We start from the raw sequence: 20,622 nt of genomic DNA, 5'->3' as shown, positions 1-20,622 counted from the left end.
GTATATATATATATATATGTATGTACGTATGTATGTATGTATAATGTGTGTGCATGTGCATGTATGTATGGATGTACGCATAGATTTTCTGAAGAAGAATGAAACATTTTCTTTGTGTGCGTCTAAATACACCCATTCACACCGCACATGGAGTTACGCGCGTGTGACTGTGTGTGTGTGTGTGTGTGTGAAGAGAGATTGTGAGGAAGATCAACAAAGAAAGTAATTGTTTCTCAATAAATATCTAATAAGTAAATAAACACTAACTTGAATACTAAAATTTGCTCCAAATCATATTGTCTGTTTTATTTTACAGTAGTTGTTGCTGTTGGCACTCCGTCGCTTACGACGTCGAGGGTTCCAGTTGATCCGATCAACGGAACAGCCTGCTCGTGAAATTAACGTGCAAGTGGCTGAGCATTCCACAGACACGTGTACCCTTAACCCTTAACGTAGTTCTCGGGGATATTCAGCGTGACACAGTGTGACAAGGCTGACCCTTTGAATTACAGGCACAACAGAAACAGGAAGTAAGAGTGAGAGAAAGTTGCGGTGAAAGAGTACAGCAGGGCTCGCCACAGTCCCCTGCCGGAGCCTCGTGGAGCTTTAGGTGTTTTCGCTCAATAAACACTCACAACGCCCGGTCTGGGAATCGAAGCCGTGATCCTATGACCGCGAGTCCGCTGCCCTAACCACTGGGTCATTGCGCCTCCACTTTACATTAGTAAATTCATTACAACACGTGAGTATTAATTATCTTAGACATATAAGGCGGTGAGCTGGCAGAATCTTTAGCACGACGGGCGAAACTCTTATCAGTATTTCGTCTGCTGCTACGCTGTGAGTTCAAATTCCACCGAGGTCAACTTTGCCTGTAATCATTTCGGGATCGATTAAATAAATACCAGTTACGCACTGGGGTCGATGTGATTGACTTAACCCCCCTACCCCAAGCTCCCCTTGTAATACAAGTTCGAAATCAGAAATTATTATACATAGACGCAGGAGTGGCTCTGTGGTAAGTAGCTTGCTTACCAACCACATGGTTCTGGGTTCAGTCTGGGTTCTGCGTGGCACCTTGGGCAAGTGTCTTCTACTATAGCTTCGGGCCGACGAAAGCCTTGTGAGTGGATTTGGTAGACGGAAACTGAAAAAAGCCCGTCGTACATATGTATATATATATATATATATATATATATATATATATATATATATATATATGTGTGTGTGTATATATATGTGTGTGTGTGTGTGTGTGTGTGTGTGTGTGTGTATATATATGTGTGTGTGTGTGTGTGTGTGTGTGTGTGTGTGTGTATGTCTGTGTTTATGTGTCTGTGTTTTCCCCCCCAACATCGCTTGACAACCGATGCTGGTGTGTTTACGTCCCTGTAACTTAGGGGTTCAGCAAAAGAAACCGATAGAATAAGTACTAGGCTTACAAAGAATAAGTCTTGGGGTCGATTTGCTCGACTAAAGGCGGCGTTCCAGCATGGCCGCAATCAAATGACTGGAACATGTAAAAGAGTAAAGAGTAAAAGAGAGTATATAGATCGATCGATCGATCGATCGATAGATAGACAGATAGATAGATAAGCTGCGCACATAATTTGATAAAACAGAATTGTATTCTGTGATAATGACGTTGTTGATTGTGTTGTTGTTGTTGTTGTTGTTGTTGTTGTTGTTGTCATCGTCATTGTTGTTGTTGTTACTGTTGTTCAGGCCAGGCCAGATGGAGGCATATAATCAGAGTGCCTTCCCCGCCCCCCACTGTAGCTGAGGCTACAAAATTTATTATCTAAAAATAAAATTCTGAGAACGTTAAAGTGTGATTTGAGGTGATTTAACAACTATTTCTAGAAGGTGAAATCCACCACGTAGAAGCATTGTTGGGAATACCAATATGAGATTGTGTTGCTTAACCTTGTGTTATGTTTGTAAATAACATAATACTGGGAATGACAGTATTAATTATGTTATTAAATTAATGAGATAATTAATATATTTTTTACTATAGGTATAAGCTGGTACTTTATTTATCGACGCCGAAATGGTGAAATGCAACGTAGACCTTGGCGAAATTTGAACTCAGAAGGTAAAGTCGGACGAAATGCCGCTAAGCTTTTTGTCCGGCATGCTAACGTTTCTGCCAGATCACTGCCTTAATCGCCGCCTTAATACAGGTTTCAAATTTTAGCACAAGGCCAGCAATTTCGTGAAGGGGTAAATCAATTATATCGATGCCAGTGCTGAGCTAATATTTACTGTATCGCCCGCCTGCGAAAGGATGAAAAACAAAGGAGACCTTGACGGCGGAATTTGAACTCAGAACGTCAAGACGCGGCTAAGCATTTTGTCCGGCGCGCTAGCGATGCTGCCAAATCGTCGCCTTAATATTGATAATTAATGTAACAACTGCTGTGCCCCCTTCCTCCGAAGCTCTCTAGCCTCCGGGGTCGCCTTTGTTTTTTTATTCTTTCGGACTTAATAAATAAAATACCAGTCGAATACTGGGGCCAATGATATCAAGAAATACCCCACCTTAAAATTGCTGGATTTTTACCTAAATTAGTTACAAATGGCGGTGAGCTGGCAGAATAGTTAGAGCGACAGAAAACATGCCTTTCTGTTTTGTTTCTGAGTTTTACATCCAGCCGAGGCCGACTTCGCTTTTCTGCATTTCGGGGTCGATAAAATAAACTATCAGTCAAGTACCGCGATTGATGTAATCGACCTACCACCCACTCCTAATCTTCACTCAAAATTAGCCTTGTGCCAAAGTTTGAAGCAATTATTACTATTCTTAATATTATTTTCATTATTATTATTATTATTATTATCATCATTATTATTGTTATTATTACTCAGTATTGTTATTACTATTATTATTATTATTACTACTATTATTATTATTATTATTATTATTATTATTATTATTATTATTATTATTATTATTATTATTATTATTGTTGTTGTTGTTGTTGATATTATTATTATTATTATCGTTGTTATTATTATTATTATTATTATTATTATTAATATTATTATTATTATCAATTGAGGTGCTCAGATTGGCACTTTAACGCTCTTTATCAATTCACTGCCCTCAACTAATAATATTAATAATAATAATTGCTTATATTATAGGCATATGACCTAAACTCAGAGCGAAAGGTTAGTCGATATATCAACTGCAATACTTAAACGAAGTACCAACGAAGTACCAACGAAGTACCAACGAAGTACCAACCAAGTACCAACCAAGTACTAAGGTCGATGCCATCGACTAACATCACCCGCCTTCTGAAATGTCTGGCCTTGTGCCAAATTTAGTAACCGTCATTATTGCTCTCTTTTGTTTTAAGTGGCACAAGTCTGATATTGTGTCTGTAGGAACTGTGAAAGATGAAATCGCAATAGAGGCTTCGGTAAAAGCATGGTGGTTGTGGTGGTGGTGGTGGTGGTGTGGCAGTTGTAGTTTCGATAATAGATATGTACACGAAATAAGAGAATTTGTAATTGGAAACAGATTTCAATTAAACTGAGATAATCTAACGATCACTTTTATGATAATTGTCCCTGTGGTATCGAGGTGTGTGTGGGTGTTTTTTTTTTTCATATTTAATATAGTACTTTGTAACCTTGTTGTTGTTGTTTTTGTTGTTCTTGAATGCTGAAGGTGATGTGATATAATCTACAAAGGATTCGATTGCATATATATATATATATTTATAAAAAAGAAGTTTGAAAACGCCAATATATAAAAAATGAATTTTAATTTAAAATTTTGTCAGAGATATTTTTAACATGTTTCGGTTCTTGTAAAAACGAACCTTATCAAAAATACATATTTAAAAAAATGAAATTAAATGAAGAGTTCATAATTGTTCCTTACTGGTGTCAATAGTCGACGTGGGGGCATTTTTTGTTGGTTGTAGTAGTAATAGTAGTAGTAGTCGCCGTGTTGGCAATGGTAAATGGCAGTGACCTCTGTCCGTGTCAGCAGAAGCAGCAGTCAATTATATATATATGCATGTATGTATGTATGTATGTATGTATGTATGTATGTATGTATGTATGTATGTATATATATATATCAAAGTAAGCATATAAGTGTGAAAGAAGATGGGAGAAAATAGTACTCGAATACCGGAAGTAGAGTAACGTGTTATATTATTTTTGAAGCTATGGTAATTTTGTGATGCCAGAGTGGGGATGCCAGGGTGGGGGATGCCAGGGTGGGGGATGCCAGGGTGGGGGATGCCAGGGTGGGGGATGCCAGGGTGGGGGATGCCAGGGTGGGGGATGCCAGGGTGGGGGGTCTACTCCAGCATCTCTTCAGTTATCGAGCCACTGGAAATTCCTTTGAAAAATTTTCAAAGGAATTTCCAGTGGCTGGATAACTGAAGAGATGTCGGAGTGGACACCCTACCCTGGCATCCGAAACTCGGAGTTTTATCATGGCTACTGAATAAGTGTCACATATTTTTACAGATAAATTCCTTTATTTGCATAATATCGAGGTCTCTTTCTTTCTTTTGTTGCCATTCCTGTCAAATATATATATATATATATATATATATATATATATATATATATATATATATATATATATATATGTATGTATTTATGTATGTATGTATGTATGTATGTATGTATGTATGTATGTATGTATGTATGTATACAGAGTGAGAGTGAGAGAAAGAGAGAGAGAGAGAGAGAGAGAGAGAGAGAGAGAGAGAGAGAGAGAGAGAGAGAGAGAGAGGTAGATACAATTACGAATTACTCAGAACGCCATGCCGAAACAAAGTGAAAAAGGCAGACATTTGTAGTTATGGCGTTTAACCAACGATCTCTATCTAAATGTAGATAACAGGGACTGATAAGTGTCACGTGTAACACGTATAAGAAGAAAATCATGAAACGGTTGACTAGAACGACTGGAGCCTATACTGTAATGTTTAGTCACGGAGCAGACGTGGTGTTTTCATTCATTTATATATTTTTTATGCTGTTTATGGCGGCTAGAATAGATAAGAACGTCATAACAACGAGGGACGTTCAATTTGTGTATATGAACAGCTAGAAATGGCAGCCAAATTTACCTTAAATAATCTCTGTCGACTTAAAAAAGAGCAGATTAGATAATCTGGTCATGGGTGACCTGGAAATAAGGAAAAGAAGTGATTGGTCAAGACGTGATGGTCTGCATGGAATGTTTTTAAACATAGGCGCAGGAGTGGCTGTGTGGTAAGTAGCTTGCTTACCAACCACATGGTTCTGGGTTCATTCCCACTGCGTGGCACCTTAGGCAAGTGTCTTCTACTATAGCCTCGGGTCAACCAAAGCCTTGTAAGTGGATTTGGTAGACGGAAACTGAAAGAAGCCCGTCGTATATATGTATATGTATATATATATATATGTATGTATGTGTGTGTGTGTGTATGTGTGTATATGTCTGTGTCTGTGTTTGCCCCCCCCCCCCCAGCATCGCTTGACAACCGATGCTGGTGTGTTTACGTCCCCGTCACTTAGCGGTTCGGCAAAAGAGACCGATAGAATAAGTACTTGCTTACAAATAAGTCCTGGGGTCGATTTGCTCGACTAAAGGCGGTGCTCCAGCATGGCCGCAGTCAAATGACTGAAACAAGTAAAAGAGTGAAAGAGTATAGGTCATTTCGATTACGGCTGACTCGAAGCTAAACAGTGACAGCAACAACAGCGTTAACATTGACAAGAAATATCTGTTATCAATGTATTAAAGTGCCTTTCTGGGGCTGTAATTGTCTCTTATTACAGCAGAGTGTGATTTGAGGAAAGTTTAGCTAATATTTCTAGGAGGGAGGTTAAGTAACCTACAATTGTCTTCCTCGTTTGCTCGTATAATTTACGTAGGTCTTTCAAACGAAAAGAAACGAAAATAGACGATTCGACCAAATGAAGTTATGTAACTTTAATTGTAACATCGTTCTCGTAAAGTCATTTTGGAAAGTCGTATTTCTGTATAATTGTTGAAGAATGTAAATTATCAGGACGACATTGGTTTAATTGGTGAATGATTTAAAGAGAGTGAGAGTGAGACAGAGATAGAGAGAAAGCGAGACAGAGGAAGACAGAGATAGAGAGAGAAAGGGAAGGATAGAGTAAAAGGGAGAGACAGATAATTATCTGTTGCGCAATTGGTCAGGAGAAATCACTCGAAGAATTTCCGCTCAGTCTTGTAAATCAAGGTTACATCCACTAATTATAGGATTCTTTTGTATGACTTACGACGATAACAAAGCTGTGCATGTCACAGATAACTCCAGGTAAGCGGGGATTGGCTAAGCGAGTGTTTCGTTATTGCCACATTTATTCCGATTCCGTACATCCTGTGTTCAAATCCGCCTACATAAACTTCCCCATTCATTCCTCTTTTAAATCGATATTTACATTCATTATATCCAGAGACGCAGCCAGTTTAATTACATATCTTAATATCAATTTAATACATTCTTAATATTATCAATCAACTGAAGGTACCGAGCTCCGTCGAATCGTTGGCACGCCAGGTAAAATACTTCTCGGCATTGCGTCGGTTCTGAGTTCAAATTCCACCGAGGGTGACTTTGCTTTTAGTCCTTTTCAGTGTCGATATCATAAGTACCACTTGAGCAGTAATGTCGATTTAATCGACCTAGCCCCTGCCCCGAAATTGCTACCCTTGTGCTAAAATTTAAACTTAAGGTTGTCAGAACATTTTTATTTGATTTGAAGGCATTTTTATATGTCATATCCAAAAATAGAATTGGTTGACTAGAGGTGTTGGGGAGACAAACAAAAACACACAAACATATACACACACATACATATATATATATATATATACATATATACGACGGGCTTCTTTCAGTTTCCGCCTATCAAATCTACTCACAAGGCTTTGGTCGGCCCGAGGCTATAGTAGAAGACACTTGCCCAAGGTGACGCGCAGGGGGACTGCATCAGGAACCATGTGGTTGGTAAGCAAGCTACTTGCCACACAGCCACTCTTACGCCTGTTATCAGGCATATATTAAGATCGATGGAATCGACTTGGTTTCTTCCCCCAAAGCCTCGTGCAAATATTCGAAAGAGCTATTGATCCAATTATGAACATCCCGGCTGTTTGTATATTTAGATTTACACTGTCCAACCTGTCCTTTCTGTTTTGATACAATAAAATGTGATTTGACAGAGTTTGGCTGCTCTTTAATAAGTGAAATAATTAAATAAGTGCTCCGATTATAGCCTAAGATTTATCTATGTAAGGGACAAAACACAGTGTCGGTGGGTTGACGCCTTTCAACCCCATAATAATATATACAAACTCCTGGCTAAAGCACAAGTAACCTATTTATCGAAATAGCGCTAAGAATTTTTATATATGCAAAATGGTGTGTCTCATTTAACTAACTCATTAGTATTCGTAGCTTAGTGAGTCGTGCCTCAATAAAGAGTTAAGGAGGGTAATCCTTAGTCGATGATATCCCAGTAGAGGACTGAAACTAGCCCGGATGATTATACTTTGTTTGATATTCTCAATGATATTGCACATGTAAACAATGTGATTACAACTGTTGATACATGCAGTGATGGCTAAGGAACTATAGATATATTCCTTTGTAGTTCTTTGTTAGATTGAAACAAAATATTGTTAATGCATGAATAACTAACTGAAATATTTAGCATACTATAGGGAAGTGTATAGTATTATTGTCATTGCAGAGCAGCGTATAGCAGTGAGAGTATAGAGTGGTTACCAAGATTCTTGATTTTACAGTTGAATGAGAAAATTAGAGAATTAGAAAATAGAGATGGAGCAAACAGAGAAATAGAAATGAAGGAAGTTGCGATAAAAGTGAAAGAAAAATTGAAAGAGTGAAAGGGAAGGATGGGTTGTAAAATGGGTGCATGAGCAAAGATAAGGAAAAGAAACCGGAGGAGTGGGAGGAGAGTGAAAGGAAGAGAAAATGAAATAAAGACTGTTTGCGTGTGTATGTGTGTGTGCGAGAGAGAAAGAAAGAAAGAAAGAAAGAAAGAAAGAAAGAGAGAAAGAGAGAAAGAAAGAAAGAAAGAAAGAAAGAAAGAAAGAGAGAAAGAAAGAAAGAAAAAAAGAAAGAGAGAAATATATATATATAGAGAGAGCGAGCTTGATAAATAGATAGATAGATAGATAGATAGATAGATAGACAGACAGACAGACAGACAGACAGACGGACAGACAGACAGACAGACAGTTAAGGAAAGCGAAAAATCAAGAGGTGTTCAGATATGTGAGGTTGTGAAATATGAGAAATAACAAGATACAAATGAAGCAGAAAAGATTGAACAAAGGGCTTGTCTCACAGAGAACGTTTTCTGTTACTTTGGTGGTAATCCCTCATATATATATATATATATATATATATATATATATATATATATATATATATATATATATATATATATATATATATACGTATATATATGTAGATATATATATGTGTGTCTACGTGCTTGTGTGTGTGTGTATACATTTATATATGTTACAGTTCTACATTTAAGAGATGAGGAATTATGTATGTACATTATTTACATTTGATGAGGACAAATATCCGTCAAATGTAAATAATGTATAAAATGTATGCATACAAGTATGAATGCGTGAAGGCATGTGGCTTAGAGGTTTGGGATGCCGGTGATTTGTTGTACCCTTGAGCAAGACACTTTATTTCGCCCTGTTCCAGCTCATTCCGTCGGCAAGAATGAGTAGTACCTGTGTTTTGTAGGACCAGCTTTGTCATATTCTGTGACACGCTTGATATCCCTAAAACTTACGTTAAGCGAACGTATGTCTGTCGAGTGCTCAGCCACTTCAGCGCTAATCTTCCACACTCCAAAGAACAACAAAAAACTGAGAAATTACCAAAAAATGCCACCAAAACATATAGTTTTTTCCATTTGTTAAAAGCTCATTTCCCAAACAAGGATCTCCATTAATGCCCATTCAACGGGAAGCATTCAATGGCATCAGTGAGATTTGGTGAAGAGTTTTCAAAATATGAAGTCATGTCTTCATTTTATTTTCCTTCGGTTTTACACTCAGTTACCTAAACAAAAGAGTTCACACACGCACACACACACACACACACACACACACACGCACACACACACACACACTGCAAAGATAATCTGGATCTCGACTGAAGGGAAAAAACTTCGAATGACCTGTCCGTGTTTTCTTTGTATCGTCTATCTGAATGTTTCGTCCTTTTCTTGTATCACCTAACTGTCTTGATGTTTTACATTCTTATCCCATTATGTATTATATATATATATATATATATATATATATATATATATATATATAGAGAGAGAGAGAGAGAGAGAGAGACAGAGAGACAGAGAGAGTGAGGGAGAGAGTGGCCCAAAAGTTACACCATGTCAAGCTATAAAAACACTTCTATTTATAAAATATTCACATTTATTCATTTATAAACAATGGGAAAACATGTAATTAGTTTTGAAAATGAATTCGTTCAAATGGCCACCATTTTGTTTTTGACAATTGAAAAATGAATTGTAAGATCGTTATTATATATCAATATAGACCACTGGGTTTGGGCCACCGTCTGTATATAAATATGTACGGATATAGGCGTATCTGCTATTGGTATATTTCTGTAATTTTTAACATTATATTCAACTCATAGATACTTATTACTTACGTTGTATTTGTATAACTAATTTTTTTAGTAAAACCATATTTTGAATAACGATTTATTTGTTAATATGTTTTAAGAATGGATTTTGTAAAATCTTGATTTCTGTAATATACTGAATAATATTAATCGTGGCGTCCCTAGATACACATTGCGAAATACCATTGACATGTAATGCACTGTTCGACACAATCGTACATCCGGAAAATACCAAAAGAAGAACTCTATGTGACGATTAATACATCGTATTAAATCTGATCAAGACATTCATTAGATTTTTTTTCTTGTATTTTGTTTTACTATCTCAGAAATTTCCTCATATTCTCTCCGATGTGCATTTCAAAGATCTTAGATTTTTAAATAAATAATTCTGACATTATTTACATTATTTACATTTGACGGATATTTGTCCTCGTTTGTTGTTAACACAACGTTTCGGCTGATATACCTTCCAGTCTTCATCAGGTATCTTGGGGAAATTTTGAACTTGGGTTCTCATTCCTAAGGTATTTTTCGATGTTATTCTTCTTCTTCTTCTTCTTCTTATTATTATTATTCAGGTCACTGCCTGGAATCGAACTCGGAATCTTGGGGTTAGTAATCCGCGCTCTTAACCACTATGCCATATGCCCGTTGGCATATGGCATAGTGGTTATTATTCTTACTTGGCAGTTTGTTTTGTTCTTATGTTAAGTTGTTTTTTTGTTTTTTTGGTATCTTGGTATCTTGGTTTCTCGATCAATAACGGCAAAAATAAATAAATAGACAAGAAGAAAAATTAAGTGTTGATTTATCAATCTCAGATTGTCAATCAAAATCGTTTTGAATATTTAAACCAGATATTATAGAATCTGTAGTAACTAATCGGCCGCCATTATCTTCATATTTTACTTGTTTCAAACTACGACCATACTGGAGCACCGCCTTCAAATTTTTTTTAAAATCAATCAACCCCAGTGTTGGTTTTTCTTTTAAGTTTGGGACATATACTATCGTTCGCTTTTGTCGAACCGCTAAGTTACAAAGACTTAAACAAAGCAACACCGATTGTCAAGCAGTGGGGTGGATAAACACAGATACACGCGCGCGTGCGCATATATGGTAGGTTTCTCTCAATCTCTCAAGCTTTGTTCTGTCGGAGCCAATTGCAAACACTTGCCTAAGGAGACCACAGTAATGATAATCATTTCCCCCCTTTATTTGTTTAATTTTCTGTTTCTCTAATTTTTTCCCTTTTCTCTGTCTTCTCATTTTTGTCTATCACATGACAATCTGGTGTTCTTGTTTCAAAGGTCTAATAATGTCTACAGTACGTTTCTCTGCCCTAGGTGTCAGAAAGCCACTCTGCAAGAAACGGGAACGGAATTGAAAGAAGATGCTAATGACAATAATAATAATAATAATAATAATAATAATAATAATAATAATAAAATATATATATATATATATATATATATATATATATATATATATATATATATATATATATATATATATATATATATATATATATATATATATGCACACACGCGCACACATAGACACGCAACAGGCTTCCACATAGTTTCTGTGCACGAAATTCATTCACAAGTGATTAGCTGATCCAGTATTATAGTAGAAGTCACTTGTTCAAGATACCGCACAATGGGACTGAACCTAAGGCCACATGTTTGCAAAATGTTCTCATTAACCCCACCGCCATGTCTGACATAGAAATAATGAATTTGACGTCGCAAACCCGCTTTAAAGTTTTACTTTCCGGTTTTAAAATAATTTCCATTTAACGTTTTACACGGTATGGTAACAGTTGTGGGCTTTCTCCTAATAAATTTCCTCTTCTTTGAAAGAGAAAAAGCCCTATCTTATTCCCATCAGCTGTGCTTTTCAAAGAGAATGTTTTAATATTATGATTCCTTCACAGACATGTCGTTATCTTCTTCTTCTCACATATGTTCACAGACAAACTGATAACGATGACTTTTACATAATGGAGGCTTTTGATAACATTTTTGCTTCTAACTTATAAAGGAAACATACTTTGATATTTGATGTTTTAATAATTACAAGTTAATCAATTTAATCAATATTTTTTATAAGAATTCAGCCTTCGAGATTAGGGGTTATATTTGTTTTTGATTTATTTGTTCATTGTGGAGACGCAATGGCCCAGTGCAGCGGGCCATTGCGTCTTCAATGGGCAGCGGACTCACGGTCGTAGGATCGCGATAACCAGACCGGGCGTTGTGAGTGTTTATTGAGCGAAAACACCTAAAGCTCCACGAGGCTCAGGCAGGGTGTGGTTGTGAACCCTGCTGTACTCTTTCAACACAACTTTCTCTCACTCTCTCTGCCTGTTTCTGTTGTACTTGCATTTCAAAGGGCCAACCTTGTCACACTCTGTGTCACGTTGAATCTCCCCGAGAATTACGTGTCTGTGGAGTGCTCAACCACTTGCACTTTAATTTCATGAGCACGCTGTTCCGTTGATTGGATCAACTGGAACTCTCGTCGTGGTAACCGACGGAGGGCTACGATTTGTTCATCTTTGACTTATTTCAGTCATCAGACTCTGGCCGAGTACTTTTTTTTAAGTCTGGTATTTATTTTAACAAGATCTTTTTACGGAACCGCTAGTTTACAGCGACTGAAACGCACCCAACACTGGTTCTGAAGCAGAGTAGGGTGGATAAAACACAGATTCAAACACACACACACACACACATGCAAGCACACGCGTACACACACACACATAACAAACATGTATGCATATGTATAAATATATGTATATATATATATATATATATATATATATATATATGTATATATATGTTGTTGTACTTGGGGATGGTCATATTGCCAGTTTAATACATATATATATATATATACATATATATACAAACAACTAGTTTCCGTCTACCAAACCCACTTGCAAGGCTTTTTAGTGAAAGACACTTGCCCAAGGTGACACCCAGTGGGACTGAACCGGAACTATGTGGTTGGGAAGCAAAGTTCTTATCACACAGCCACAACAGCGCTTACTATTTTACTTTCTTTTTTTTCTTTTTTGCTTTAATGATATATTTTCCTGACATTGTTTACACCGCCTTTCTCAGAAAGTTTAGATCGAGACGTGGAAAGCGCTCTTTATATTGACATCGAGGAGTTTATGTAGTCTCCGAAGGGTTCGATAAACACCTGAAATGGTTTTCAACATTAAAGGTGCAGAACTTTTAGCAAACTGAATCTGGAAGAACGTTGCAGTCTAAAGTTAAATCTCACTAAAGTCTGGCCAAATCTTGATGTAAAATATACATATTATTGTAAAATATGTTTACAAATAGGCGCAGGAGTGGCTGTATGGTAAGTAGCTTGCTTACTAACCACATGGTTACGGGTTCAGTTCCACTGCGTGGCACCTTAGGCCGACAGAGAAAAAGGTCGACAGAGAAAAGCCCTACCTACGCAATGTTTTGGCCCTTAACTTCTGAGTTTACCACTACGTAGTTTAATATACTATGTGTTTTTGTTGTTTGTTCCTTCTCGTTCCATACCTGGCTCATAAGGGCCGTTTTCCCGGTTTCATTGGCGTACAGGTTCCCCACCTGGTGAGCGCTGCTAGATGCTGGAGGAAAGAGTCAGCAGAAGTCCCCCATTACCTTCTGCCGGAGCAGAAGGTGTTTCGCTCGTAAACACAAACATCATCCGGTCTGAGATTCGAACCCACGATTCCTCGACCGCAAATTCGCGGTAGAATAAGTAGCACGCTTTAAAAAAAAAACGTACTGGTAGTCGGTTTGCTCAACTAAAACCTTTCAAGATGGTGCCCCAGTATGGTCGCTGTCGAATGACTGACAAGTAAAAAACAAAAGAAAGAGAGAAATATATTTATTCAGTAAACGAACGGCATAAGCGGTGAAATGTCAATTCAAATAGAAAAATAAGTACAATTAACTTTTCTACAGAGTACTTACACATGAGAAGAATAATGCTTATTCATTATGTTAATGTATCCTGTTTTATGATTACAAATGAAAGAGTATATTAAAGAAAATGTTAAGTGGCTAATTTGTTTTCTAACTGGCAATTTACCAAGCTATATACATTTGTATTTATATGAGTTCTGGTGCTATAAAAAGAAAACTACAACACATGAATTCGGCGTTTAATCTCTATCGTAGTATCCCCCTTTTGAAGCCACATGCTTTATCCAGCGTCGTTTCCATTGAGGGAAGCATTCCTGGAAATCCCGTTTTGGGGATGGCAAACAACCTGCCTTGTCGCATTCTCTTGTGTTTCCTTAACGTCTTGTGATATTCTACGGCGAAGACTGTGCCGAGGCTGCGGAGTGATAGCAATAAATCTACGATGTGCCACCTGCTATGACTGTTTTCAAAAATGTTTTCGTCTTCCACCACACAATCAAAAAAGATCCTACGCTGCTGCAACCGGATCTTTTTGGGGCGACCACACATTTTGCTTCCAATCATTGCTAAAACCTACCGATGTGAGCGAGAACGTTATAACTTTATGTACAAGTGCAACAGCGCGTAAGGAAGCGAGCTGGCAGAATCATTAGCACGCCGGGCGAAATGCTTTGCGGTATTTCGTCTTTCGCTACATTCTGAGTTCAAATTCCACCGAGGTCGACTTTGCTTTTCATCCTTTCGGGGTCGATAAATTAAGTACCAGTTACGCACTGGAGTCGATGTAATCGACTTAATCCCTTTGTTTGTCCTTTCTATGTTTAGCCCCTTGTGGGCAATAAGGAAGAAAAACGGTGCGTAGGGCTAATCTATGCCAAGTGACTTCACTCTGCATGCTTTAGCTTCGTTACCATAGCAACAGTCCCGATATTTTTTTTTGGTGCCGGGGGGGGGGGGGGGGTCAGGCTTAGTATGTATGTATTTGTGTACATATTTCTCTGAGGTTTATTTGTTATTCACAAATTCATATTGGAAACTAAACAAAATGACAATTCCCTTTATTTGAGACAGGACAGTATCTGAGATTTGTGAATAAAGTAGTGTGTATATATGTATTTGTGTGTGAGGATTTGTAGGTGCAAATTTGACTTTCAGGACACAGAATGTCAGGAATCTTATATAATCCGGACTATTTAACAAGTAAGAACTTCAAATTCCTGCAGCCACTGACCGGCTTACTGGACGATTTTGTTTCAAAATATTTTGCACAGGAGTGGTTGAGTAGTGAGAAGCTTGCTTCCAACCACATGGTAACAGGATCAATCTCACAGCGTGGCACCTTGGGATGAGTGTCTTCTACGATACCCCCGGCTAAATCAAAGCCTTGTGAGTGGATTTGGTAGACATGAAACCGAAAGAATCCCGACGTGTGTGTGTGAGGGTGTGTGTGTGTGTGTGTGTGTGTGTGTGTGTGTGTGTGTGTGTGTGGTGTATGAGTGTGTAGCTTTGTGTTTGTGTGTATGTCTCCCACTATCGCTTGAAAACCAGTGTTGGTTTGATTACGTCGTCGTAATGTAGAGGTTCAACAAAAGAGAACGATAGAATAAATACCAGGCTTACAAAAAATGTGCTAGAGTCGATTCATTCGACTAGAGATTTTTCAAAGCAGTGCCCCAGCGTGGCCGTAGTCTAACGACTGGAACAAGAGAAAGATAAACGATAGTAAACTTGCATCAATTACACTAATTACAGATACCTGTAATTCATTTAATTAGGTAAATTTAAGATTTATTTAATTTAAAAGTGACCAGCCCTAGTTTGGAAAAATAAGTAACGTGGAAAGGCTTTGAAAGCAAAGGTTCCGAAATATCAGTGCTTTAGCTGTACTTGAACTCATATCGTGGGTCTTTCTGACTCGAGAAATGTCTCAACTGAAACAAAGCAAAACTCATTGTTTAGTTTCCTACGTGAATTTTGCGAAGTCTTAAATAAATCTTTAAAATTTATATGCGAACGATACAGCTGGACAAAATTGCCCGTCATAAGACAAGTTGTTCATTAATTGTTTTAAGATACGTAGCCTAGTGGTTAGGCGGTCTTACATTCAGGATCACAAGATCGTTGTTTCGAATCCCGATCCGGGTGGTGCATTTTCTTCTTTAGCAAAACGCTGCATTTCACGTTGCTCCAGTCTAGGAACCTGGCAAAAATGAGTAATCATGCGACGAACCTTTTGAAAGAGGATGTTGGCATCCCGCACCATGGAAGCCGAGTGAGCTCATATATTACCATAGATAGATAGATAGATAGACAGACAGACATATAGAATGATAGATAGATAGATAGATAGATAGATAGATAGACAGATAGATAGATAGATAGATACATAGATAGATAGACAGACAGACAGATAGATAGATAGATAGATATCAGATTGTTTGTAGTCTTGGAGTTCAAATATATTTCGTTCTTGTTTTTATTCGTCAACTATATATACATAAATACATGTGTGTGTGTGTGTGTGGGGGGGGGGGGTGTACATACATATCCACATCGATATGAGTAATTGCGCGTTTCTAGATAGCGTGGGTGTGACCGCATCGGTTAAGGGTCTCACAAGTCTTGCCTCTCTAATTAGTTTTCCTTATACGAATTTATGAGATTTTATCTTTGCTCCGTATATCAATGAATATGAGAAAGCTACTATTTGTCAACAGTATATTTTCTTCTTGAGAGGGTCTCTTAGTTAATATTGTACACTTAAGCTGAATCAAAGAATAACATCGTTTGCAGACGCACAACCAAACTCTTACAGTTTAACACGTGCAAATTAGAGCACGTATATGAACATGATATATATATGTACACGTACATACACATACGCATGAAGATGAATACATTAGACGTAAAATTCACAATTATGTAAGTACGTATGTATGCATGTGTTTGTGTGTGTGTGTGTGTGTGTGTGTGTGTGTGTGTGTGTTATCTTTTATTTCTCTCAGTAATTCAATTGCGACCATGCTGGAGCACGTATTTGGCGAGCTTAGTCAAACAATTCAGATCCGGTATTTTTTGTTTTTTTTTTGTTTTGCTATCTGCTGCTTATTCTTCTTATTTTCTCTCTCTCTCTCTCTCTCTCTCTCTTTCTCTCTCTCTCTCTCACTCACTCCCCCCCCACACACACACACATTAAGGCTAACACTTAAATATAGCGTGCTTTGCTCGTGTGTAGGGTTCTTTTCGTTAAGTTTATCTCGAGTACGGTTTTGCCTTGTAGCAATTCCATAAACGGCGAAATAAATGAATCTGAGCGAGGAAATGACAAAGTAGAGCATGATCACTCCTTGAACCAATGGCTATCTATCTATCTATCTATCTATCTATCTATCTATCTATCTATCTATCTATCTATCTATCTATCTATCTATCTATCTATCTATCTATCCATCCATCCATCCATTATTATTATTATTATTATTATTATTATTATTATTATTATTATTATTGTTCAGTAGTTTTATTTTTATAACGTGCTTTCACTTCACTACTGAGCGCAGCTCTGTGCGCCTTGGGTGTGTGCTGTGGTTTGCTGTGGTGCTCTTATGTTTACTGTATTGAAAGTGTTTTGCGTAGAATGTGTGCAGTACCCAGTAGTGAAATTTTCTGTATGTTATATATATTTGTAAGTCCTGGTGTTTTTGTTATGTATTTGTCTGAATATTTTTTTTAATTATACCTAAGGCGCCTACTATGATAGGAATTGTTTCTGTTTTTAGATTCTACATTCGTGTTACTTCTATTTCCAGGTCTTTGTATTTTGAAAGTTTCTCCATTTCTTTTTAGGGAAACGTTGTCATCTGCTGGTATTGATGCATCAATTAGAAAGCATTTTTTTCCATTATGATCTTTGACAACTATATCTGTTCTATTAGCCTTAATTTCTCTATCTGTGTGTATTGACATATCCCAGAGTATGGTTGCCTTCTGGTTTTCTGTGACCTTTTCTGGCGTGTGTTTATACCATCTTTTTTCTGTTGTTATTCCATAGTGTTGGCATAGTTTCCAGTGTATATAGGTCCCAACTCTGTCATGTCTGTGAATATCTTCCTTCTTAGCCAGGACTGGGCAGCCAGAGATAATATGATTTATTGTTTCTTGTCCATCGCCACATATTCTGCAGTTACTTGTTATATTCTGTAGACACTTGTTATATTCTGCAGTTATTTATTATTATTATTATTATTATTATTATTATTATTATTATTATTATTATTATTATTATTATTATTATTCAGTAACTGCAGAATGGTTACTGATCCACAAGTTTGGTACTCGATCTATTCCCGGTGACTTCCAATTGCTGGCCTTTTTCAGGGCCAGGGTGACCTCCTCCTTGTGAATATCTTCCCATTCATATATTTCTTTATTTTTCAAAAGTGTTTCTTGTTCCTTAATCCATTCTGCATCTTCATTATGTTGTTTTTCCGTTTCCCATATCGTACTCCAGAAATTTTCCATATCCTCTTTCTTTGGTGGTTGCTTAACATTTATTTGTTGTTTACCGAGTTCCCTGTAAACTTTCTTTCCATCTTCTTTAAATATTATTTTTATTATTATTATTATTATTATTATTATTATTATTATTATTATTATTATTATTATTCAGGTCACTGCCTGGAATCGAACTCAGAATCTTGGGGTTAGTAGCCCGCGCTCTTAACAACTACGCCCTATGCCCGTGGGCATAGGGTGTAGTGGTTAAGAATGATAACCCATTGTGTAGTGGTTAGGCATTAGAACCCAGGTTCGAAATTTCCCCGATACACCTGATGAAGGCTGGGGAGTACATCAGCCGAAACGTTGTGTTAACAACAAACAAGACGAGGGCAAATATCCATCAAATATAAATAATGTAAAGAAACAAATGCTCTACAGTTGCAGTTTAGATATTTACAACGATAACAGTTACACATCGAACTTCAGAAGTTTCTTGCATATTTTTACAGTTCCATTTACAAATTTTATCCGTAAAGTTCGTGTTTGCCGCTCTCTTTCTTTGCTTGAAAATCGGGGTTTCTCCTGATCGTGGCTTATTTATTTGCTAACACAGCCGAGTGCACCAATAATCACTGGTATGAATGTGAATTTATAATCACCACAAAATATTTGCAGGTTTCAAATCGTTTATCTGTAGTTACTCTCCTACTCACTGATTTTGGAAGAGATGGTCACATCTCCAGTGTATCTTTGATCTATGACTGCATATGATTTTCTTTGTTGTCTCAGGAAATTAAGTTCTCTTATATTTGCAATTGGTAGAATTTTTAATAGAAACATTAAAATTGGCTCCACCAATATTTCTTGTGCTAATTATGCATGTATGTATGTATGTATGTATGTCACTATTCAAGGCTCCTTCATTGGAATTTCAACATCAACAACAGAATATTTTTGTATGTATGTATGCATATGTGCAGATTTGTGTTTCATTTCATGTATGTCTTTGCATGCTTGTGTGTCTGCCTGTTCCCTTCTGTTTGTAATGAATGAAATTCTTCCTCTGAGGAAGGAACTGGTTTTTAACAGCTCTAAACATACTCAGGTCTCATGATTATGGTCAGTGGAACGGAAAATAGACGTGGATGTCCGTGCCACTAGAGTGAAGTAATGATTACGAAGAAAATATACAGTGAAGTACATTGAGAGGCGTGGGAAACTAGAATTAATTACAGAATGAATTATACAGTTATACCATACGATCTGTATAAAAAACTGCCTTGGTGATTTACACCAATTGGGTATTACGAATTCTTAGAAACGTCACATTAATCCATTTGTACTGAACACATTTGGCAGTTTCATATCGGCGACTGATTCTTTTTCTTTTTTCAAGTTTCATCTAAAAGCATGAACAGTGGCTGTGTGGCACGTAGCTTGCTTACCAACCACATGGTTCCGGGTTCAGCCCCACTGCGGCGCACCTTGGGCAAGTGTCTTCACCTATAGCCTTAGGCCGACCAAAGCCTTGTGAGTGAATTTGGTAGACGGAAACTGAAAGAAGCCTGTCGTATATATATATATATATATATATATATATATATATATATATATATATATATGTATATGGGTTTGTATATCTGTGTTTGTCCCCTCAACATCGTTTGACAACCGGTGCTGGTGTGTTTACATCCCCGTAACTTAGTGGTTCGGCAAAAGGCAACCGATAGAATAAGTCCTAGGCTTACAAAGAAAAAGTCCAGGGGTCGAATTTCTCGACTAAAGGCAGTGCTCCAGCAAGGCCGCAGTCAAATGACTGAAACAAGCAAAAGAATAAAAAGAGTAGAGAAAAAAAATGACAGTGATGTGGGAAGTTTGGTAATAAAAATATTTATGATGTCAAAGGAAAGTGAAGATTGCATCATTTACAAAATAATCTGATGGCCTCATACTTTGTTCCACGAAATATCTGAACAAGCAGTATATTGTTTTGAATAGAGAGATATCTTGTTACAAAACCTTCGATAACGTAAATTGATTCTGAGGCCCTGAAATTTGCGACATACAGTGTCGAACCCAAGGATATGAGGTTGCAGAATAAGTAGAATATACTCAAATGGAGATACCTGCATTAACCATGGATTATTGAGACTATATTTAGAATATTATCAAACAGCTTTTGCATTTCACTATTTTGGTGCCGAAATAGATGTCATCTGTAAAGATATTTTCTCGAACCAATTAAGAGGCGAATGTGACCATGATATGATGGCTAACAAACATGAGAAATTAACGAAATATTTCACTTGTACCGATGGCTATGACTTAGCTTTATGTGTTTAGCTAGACACTGTTTCCAGATGCACACTTCGAGTGTTATCACAAGCAACTAAAATATTAAGACAAGGTTTATCTAGAGATAGTTCAACCCGAGTTGCATGACATAGATTCAGTTAGGCTTTTTAATATCGTCT

The 20,622-nt window shown here is 37.1% G+C and overlaps 1 protein-coding gene across 2 annotated transcripts in view; it reads left to right on the top strand.

The window, feature by feature from the left end:
- LOC106877493 (uncharacterized) overlaps positions 1-20,622 on the top strand; it is a 96,555-nt gene that overhangs the window by 3,173 nt on the left and 72,760 nt on the right. Inside the window, exon 2 of one of the 2 annotated variants that reach the window (XM_052966878.2) lies at positions 2,021-2,098. The exons of the other annotated variant lie outside the window; for it this stretch is intronic. Coding sequence (XP_052822838.2) covers positions 2,021-2,098 — 78 coding nt within the window. The remainder of the gene's footprint in view (positions 1-2,020; positions 2,099-20,622) is intronic. 2 annotated transcript variants of the gene reach the window in all.

This window comes from Octopus bimaculoides, chromosome 4, assembly GCF_046866305.1.
Source record: "Octopus bimaculoides isolate indiv1 chromosome 4, ASM4686630v1, whole genome shotgun sequence".
In the NCBI taxonomy this organism is placed as follows: Eukaryota; Metazoa; Mollusca; class Cephalopoda; order Octopoda; family Octopodidae; genus Octopus; species Octopus bimaculoides.
Note: the sequence above shows the minus strand (reverse complement) of the source record. Positions and strands in the feature narration are given on the sequence as shown.